This window comes from Arachis ipaensis, chromosome B01 (assembly GCF_000816755.2).
Source record: "Arachis ipaensis cultivar K30076 chromosome B01, Araip1.1, whole genome shotgun sequence".
NCBI lineage: Eukaryota > Viridiplantae > Streptophyta > Magnoliopsida > Fabales > Fabaceae > Arachis > Arachis ipaensis.
Genome location: NC_029785.2, coordinates 111,675,855 through 111,683,582, shown reverse-complemented (window position 1 = coordinate 111,683,582; position 7,728 = coordinate 111,675,855). Strand labels below are relative to the sequence as shown.

At 33.9% G+C, this 7,728-nt stretch overlaps 1 protein-coding gene and 1 long non-coding RNA gene across 2 annotated transcripts; both read left to right on the top strand.

Annotated features, from left to right (window-relative positions):
* LOC110271903 lies at positions 1,823 to 2,664 on the top strand. Its single transcript, XR_002362749.1, has 4 exons — positions 1,823 to 1,997; positions 2,172 to 2,323; positions 2,412 to 2,465; positions 2,610 to 2,664. It is a non-coding gene; the product is annotated as an uncharacterized LOC110271903 (long non-coding RNA).
* On the top strand, positions 2,944 to 3,622 carry LOC110266414 (major centromere autoantigen B-like). Its single transcript, XM_021111038.1, has 2 exons — positions 2,944 to 3,308; positions 3,553 to 3,622. The coding sequence occupies exons 1-2, from the start codon at positions 2,944 to 2,946 to the stop codon at positions 3,620 to 3,622; spliced, it is 435 nt and encodes a 144-aa protein (XP_020966697.1).

Here is a 7,728-nt window from a genome sequence, read left to right as displayed (position 1 = left end):
GATTTTTAAAATTCATTTAATATCATGTTGCCCCTAAGTTGGAAGAGTTGAAGATGAAAACAAGTGGTACATCGAAAGAATAGTCGTCTTTTTTTCCCCAAGAATATAACGGAAATAGAAATGTAATATCATAACATATCATATATCATGTATACTCTAAGACTGAATCTGCATTATATTTCTCTTGATGAAGACCTATCGATTGTATGTCAAGATTGCAATATGCCATTCCAATTCTATTATTTGGTTTCATTCAAAATTTGACATTCGTATATATAGTATATATAGTATTGTTATTGTGAAATTTTTTAAGTTGATATTACATTGGAGTTAATGGAAGTAGATTAATTAAATAGAGAATTCTATTAGGGATGGAGAAGTCTACGTTTATCGAGTCAATTTATAGTTGTTAGCTCTTTAAAAAAAAAAAAAGGAAAAAGAAAAAGGATATCTTCTTATTATTAGTTTGCAAATTGAATTTAATAATTGGAATTTGTTAATGAAAATAATTAAATTGTTTATATAGAAATTATTTATTGCTGTCTCAACCATATGGAGGTAGAGGATAGAGATACACGATGGTGTAAACTGTAAAGCGTAGTTGCAGGAAGAAACCTCTTCTTTAATTTGGACCAAAAAGGGGTGATATATATTAGCCTTCTCCAAACATTATTTTTCTACTTCATAATGACATCATTTCCCTATTTTCTCATTTCATATTTAATTTTCATGTAGATTTCTTATGGTTTATTTTATATTATTTGTTTGCGGAAAAATTAAACAATAACAACACCGGCAAAAAATTCCACATCAAAAACATGTTTTGGAAAAAAAAAAATTCTCTAAGACTGCATTTGGTTCTAGACAAGACAAAATATTGAGAACAAAACATAAAGAATAAAGATACAAAAATTAATGTTCTTATATTTTGTTTGGTAATAAATTAGAATAAATTATGAAAGTCCTATTTATTCTAATTTGTTTTCGTTCAAAAAATTTAGGAAGAAAAATATAACACTACAAGAAAAAAGGTCTGTCGGCACACTTTTTTTTTGCCACGCTTTTAAAGCGTGCCCAAAAGTGGTCTATGGGTACGCTTTTACGAGGGTGGCCACTGATTTGTTATTTGGCCACACTTTTTTTTGTCACGCTTGAAAAGCATGGCCATAAAAGAAAATTGGTACGCTTTTACGAGAGTGGCCACTTATTTAAAATTTGGCCACGCTTTCTTATTGCCACGCTTGTAAAGCGTACCCATAGAGAGAAATCGGCACGCTTTAAAAACGTGACTAATTTTTTTCTAACAGTCACATTTTTTAAGCGTGCCCATATACTGTGTTTATATAGGCACCCTACAAAAACGTACTGATAGAGTGCCACCCTATTTTTTACACACTTCACTTTTTTCTAAGTTAACTTTTAACCTATAGAAGTTGTAACTGCTCATACACTTCACTTTTATTTCCAAATTCATTTTTAACCTAGAAGATAACCTAAAAGCAAAGCCGTCGCACCCAGCAAGCCATCGCACTAAGTTCATCACTGCCTATCGCCAAGACCGTCGCACCACACATCTCGCCGTCATGTTCATCTAACCCTCACACCCAGCCCTTCATCTAGCCCTCACACCCATCCCTCTCTCTGTCGCACCCAACCCCGCACCATCAACGATCTCTCAGCGCCCAGCTGTTTCTCGACGGTCTCTCACACCCAACCCTCGCAGCATCGACGCAACCCTCGTTAGATTTGGAACCCTCCATCGGCGCTGCTCCGTCCACGCACCATCAGTGGTCTCTGTCTCGCAAACCCTTGATGGATTCGCTCGGAACCTCAATCGTTGCTCACTCTATTTCGCAAACCCTCAATCGCCACTCCTCCCTCCGTGGTTCAGCACCCGTCGCGTTGCCGTCTCCCTCTCTGAAGTCGTCGCGCCGCCGGCTCCCTCTCCCTCACTCGTCGCACCTCCGTCAGCCATGTTCAACGTTCACAATGCCGTGGTAAATTATTTGGTCAATTTTTTCCTTGATCTGATTATTTGATTTTTGAATTTTATTTTCTTGGTTCTTCATTTTTTTATTTTTCTAAATTTCTATTTTTTGTTCTAATATGATCCGTGATTTAGGGTTTTTTTTTCTCTAAACTTCTTGACATTTGGTTCTGTTCTACTGTAGCTGTGGTAGTGCTCAGCTACTGATATGTGGTGCTCATTCTTTGAGTTCATTCTTTGCTGAATCTCGTTTGGCAGAGAATACCTCTAGATTTTTTGCAAGGTGGCAAATTTAGAGCAGCAGCAGATAATTACATTAGGCCTCCCCTAACTAAGGTATTCAAGTTTCTTTTTAGCTTCAAATTATGCCTCGCTCAGGTTTTTCGAAGTTGATTGTGATTTCTTTCTTTTGTATTCTCTCCAGGGAGTTCCATCTCTTTTCTCTGATCTTTAGTCTTTGTATAATCACCCTGGGAAGGTCAGCTTTATCCCTTACATTTCTATAACTGAAAAACTATGAGATATTTGATTGTATTTTTTCTTCCATCATGTTATCTAATGGAAGAAGATAAGCTTCCTATGGTTTCTGATTGTTCTTTTTATTCTTTTGAACTTTGTTCAGGCAGACATTTTGGAATAACTTATTCTTGTATTTTTTCACAACGCTCTTCAAGCTAAGGTATATTAAAGACCAGATAGCGAAGTAGGCAGCTTAATTGCTTCAGTGAATATAGGTTTTAAAGGCTAGCTAGTAATTAATTACTACTGTATATATAGATAGAGAGTGGTCACTACTACAGCCTGTATGTTCTTGTTTAATTATTTGTTTTTAGTTGTGTGTATATTTAAATGTTTGCATCCTTATTTTGGTTTTCAGAGGTAATTTAGTAAAGGAGGAATTCAAGAAATTATTGTAGCATTTATACTGAGCATCGCATCTGCTAAAATAAATAAATATGTCAAAGAGATTTGAGATTCATCAAGAGAATAATGAAGGAAGTGGCGGCAAGAGTAGTAATGATAATGAGGGTGAGGAAAATTCATTTGACATGAATGAAGGAGCGGCTATGAGTGATGATGAGGAATTGGAAGAAGAGAATAATAATGAAGCAAAGGAGGAGGAGGAGGAGGATAACAATGAAGAAGGGAATTCAGCAAACCCAAGTAGCAGCAGCACAGCATCAAGAGAAGGGAAGAGAGGGAGTGGTGTGAGACAATATGTGAGATCAAAGATGCTAAGGCTTCGTTGGACTCCTAATCTTCATCTCTCCTTTGTCCATGCTGTTCAGAGGCTTGAAGGTCAAGAAAGTAAGTCAAGAAAGTAATTCCACTCTCAAACAGTTGTAAGACTACACTTCAATTTGACTTGGGAGGAGTTCAATTTGATAAAATGTTCTATTTCAATCTTTTTTTAAGTGATTCTTCTGTCTTGTGTCTATCCTCTGAGTATGCTACTATTGTAGGTTCCTTATATTACAATTGCTTTGACGGATTCTAAACTTGGTGCGGAAGGGGCGTAAAGAACTTTTTGATTGGTTATCTAGGCAACTTTTTGTGCAAAGCAGTTTTGCTGAAGCTGCACAACTTCTGAAGCCAGCCTCTGCTGCAATGACAGTAAGTTTTGGACATTCATGATTCTAGCTTTAGTTCTTGAGAAGTTGAAACCATATGGAGGCATTCAAGGTAGGGTTTTGTATCATAGCTCATTCTTAATCCACTTTGTTGCTCAGGGTTAATGATTAACATGAGTATTCTTATGTTTATTTTCTTTCCCATGCAATATTTGTGCTTAGAATCATTTGAGTCTGCTAAGACAGTTTCAGTGGGCGCATCAAAAGGTGTTCAAAGGCTGGGAAATTAACAAGTTTTGAATTTGGATTAGTTCTGCAAACACTACTGCCAATGCTTTAAACTCTGCTTTAGTGGAACTACGACTGACAGTGGTTTGTTTTCTACATTCCAGAAAACCATATTCGATCCATAGTAAACACAATATCCAGTAGTTGAAAAGAAATTTAGATCATTTAGATCTCCAAGTTCTTTTAATAAAAAAGTTGAATGTAATTTGTTTAAAATAGTTTGTATCGTAGTAGAATTACTTTCACTGACAAGCATATCAACAACATAAATAAATATATAAATAATTGAAGTAGTTGTAAAATGTGTGAAAAGGAAAGGATTTGATTTTGTGCTCATAAATCCAAAAGATTGTAAGGTGGCAATAATGGTTAGATACCAAGCTCTAAGAGCTTATTTCAAACCATATATTGCCTTGTTTAGTTTGCAAACAAGGTTTGAATTTGAGTAAACAAAACTAGGGAGTTGAGACATGTAAATAGTCTCGGTTAGATTTCCATTTAGAAAAGCATCATGAAAATTATACTGCTTCACTGCCCAACCTTTTGATAAAGCTATGATTAAGATTATTCTAATAGTTACAGGTTTGATAATAGGTGAGAAAACCTTATCAAAATCCACACCTGCTGTTTGTGTATATCTACAAGCAACTAACCTTGCTTTATGCCTAAGAATGTTTGAGTTTGTGTTGGTTGATTGCTTTTAAGATTTGTTTGACTTCCTAACTACTTGATTCATCATCTTGATAGCGGGCTGTTGCAACAAAGGGTGCTAGGTCTGAGCCTATCTCTGTCCAAGATATAGCGCTTCAGTCTCAAGCTTTATTAAATGTTAAGGATTCAAACAAGGAACTGCTAAGCTCTGTATACCATAATCTACATTAAATCTTCAAAAAGAGTTTATGGATGAACTGTCAACTGTGTTGCCTTACATGCAGGAAGATAGAGAAAGAATGGTGATTCGAAAGTTTAAGTTTGAGGACCCACGCATTGAGCAGATTCAAGATCTTAGAGGTGAGTCCATTTTAACCAATGACCATGTGTATATTTTCTGTGATTTTTGAATTGTAATAAACTACTCTGCAACATGCTTGTGATGCAGAGTGATATGATTAGGTACTTCAGAGAGTATTTATATAGGAGACTCTTAATTGATAACTTCTTGAGAAATAAAGAAATATGATTTTAATGAGATTATTACAATTTGTGCTCTTGGAGTAGCTGCCCGCTGGTAGTTCTGCCCCCTGCACAGCTTCCACGGTTTTGGAGATTTAAGCGAGACTATCAAGGTATCATAACTTTTTTCTAGGTTTCATTTGTATGTTAACTCAGTGCTGTGAATTTTGATGAGCTTTCAGATAACAGATGATGCATTAACGTATAGTGGTATTGGCTGTAATTGGACACTACCACCATATGGTTTGCCACTATTCTTCTTAGTGTGAAATTCCACTACTTAGTAATAGCTGTATGTTTGTTGTATTTGTTGAAACCTCAGCTCAGACATCGAGTATTTTTCTTTTTTTTTTAATGTAATTGGTGTTTCAAGTTTGAACATGCTCAACTAGTGCCAACTTATATGCATCATTTGATTCATTATGGCTGCTTGCTATCGTTGCAGTCAATGCAATGTTTACATTCCATTTGTCAATGTTTTATGTGATTTTAATGCATACTTTTCACTGATGCTTCCTTGATGCCGGCATGAATTTTTTTACATTAATTTAGTTAATGAAATGATTTAATGAGATGAGATGAAAATTTTCATTTGTTCACTTTGCTATTAGAAAAATGTACCTATATTTTTTATTTGGGAACCCAATGTATGAAATTTAAATCTGCCTTTAGCCTCTAATATTCTGAATTCTGATGCTATACCAAGTAATGAGAGTTAATATTAATATGTTCAGGTCAGAGGTGATGTCTACACATGTGACTCGGGTCTTGTTGCAGGTACGTATTATTATAAAAAGGAGGCTACTAGTTTTGATTACTAAGTGACAAATTTGACATGGTTGAAATTAGTACTGATTTTGCAATTTGTTGTATAGTTCTCATGCATACAGGTTACTGTTGCTCAACAGCTTCTCCACCTCCAACAGCTATACAAGAGTTGCGTGCGGGCAACCATTCGTGTGCTACAAATTAGTCTGGATGTTGTTTAGGAATTAGATTAGATTTTTTATAACATAGAATTGTAATTTTTTTAAATGTTTATTTTGGAATTTGAATTTATTTTTTTTAAATATTTTATTCATATTTTATCATGTACATAATTCATATAAATCAATGGAAGATTAATTTTAGTATTATATTTTATTTGAAAGATTAACTTATTAGTATTTCTATTTTTCTTATTTTTCTTTTTTTTTTATTTGAAAAAGGATTAGGCCACGCTTTTGAAGTGAAACGATAAGATTTTAATTTTTGGCACGCTTTAAAAGCGTGGCTGTATATCCATCTTTCGGCACGTTTTAAAAGCGTGGCTGTATATTCATCTTTCGGCACGCTTTAAAAACGTGGCTATAGGGTTATACATACAGTCACGCTTTTAAGCGTACCAATAGATAAAAGCGTGGCAAAAAGTAAAGTGTACCAATAGATCAAGAAAAGCGTGCCGATAGATCAACCGGCACGCTGGCAGATGTGACCCTTTCAAAAGCGTGCCGATAGCTCAAAAAGCGTGGTGAAAGGCTATCGGTACGCTTTTTTGCACCTTTCGGTACGCTTTAAAAGCGTGGCAAAAAGCTTATTTTCTTGTAGTGTAATAATAAAAAATATAATTATAAAAAATTAATAAGAATAATGAAAAAAAAATTGTGTCTCTCGTTAGTGTTTCAGTGTCCTTTTTATTAGGATGGACACAAAATACACTAATTTATATAATGCTTCTAAACACAATATCTTTGTCCATGTCTTATCTGCCAAATATAATTTTGTGTTTTTTTGTCTCTGTCTTAGTGTCATGTCCTTATAAATAAACGCAGCTTAAATGATTATACATGTACTACAAAAAATGCGCTCATATATGATTATATAATATATTTGAAAAAAAAAAGCATAGCATATAGCAAGAATCAGTTTAGTCTAGTGGTAGCAAAATTGCTTCCTATTTCTCAAATTTCCTGTAGAAACCCCATGCAGAATCTTTAAATAGCAAGAAGTATAGATATTATGGCCCTTTTTTTTATTCACCATGTAAGGATTACAACATCACTAAACATCACTAAAATAAATAGTAGTAAGAAATATAAATATTATGACCTTTTTATTTTATTTCAAAATATACGACAATATTACTATTTTTGATAACTGAAAAGTTGTAAATTCTGTAAGATAGTTATAGTTAAGACTAAGTTAAGAAGTCGTATAAAGTGTAATAAGTTAAAAGATTAAAAATCTTATCAAATGATGACCTAATTTCTTTAAAAATAGTGGTTGAAACTGGTGTTTTGATTACCATTAGTTCACCTTTTCTAGATGACGAAATCATTAACCTTCGAAATAGAAGATGATATGCTACCATCAGAAAAGGAGGACGAAGAAAAAAAATGGATGGAAGGGAATAAAGAAGAATAAGAAAATTTCGATAACGAGGAAGTTATATTTAGGGGTGTTTACGGGTACAGATAATCCGATCACTTGTCCAAAATTGATTCAACCCGATTATATTAGTTATGGACATGGGTAATCAGGTATAATAAGATAAGACCCGAACAAACTCAATCTTAATTAGTTCGAGTATGAATTCTAGGATCGCAGAACTAGAACCAACTCGATTAGTTTAATATTAATTAAAAATAAATAAAATCTAATCTAATATATACAAATTTATTTTTTAACTCTAAAGTCTTCCAAATTATAATAGTTATTTAAGTTTGAATT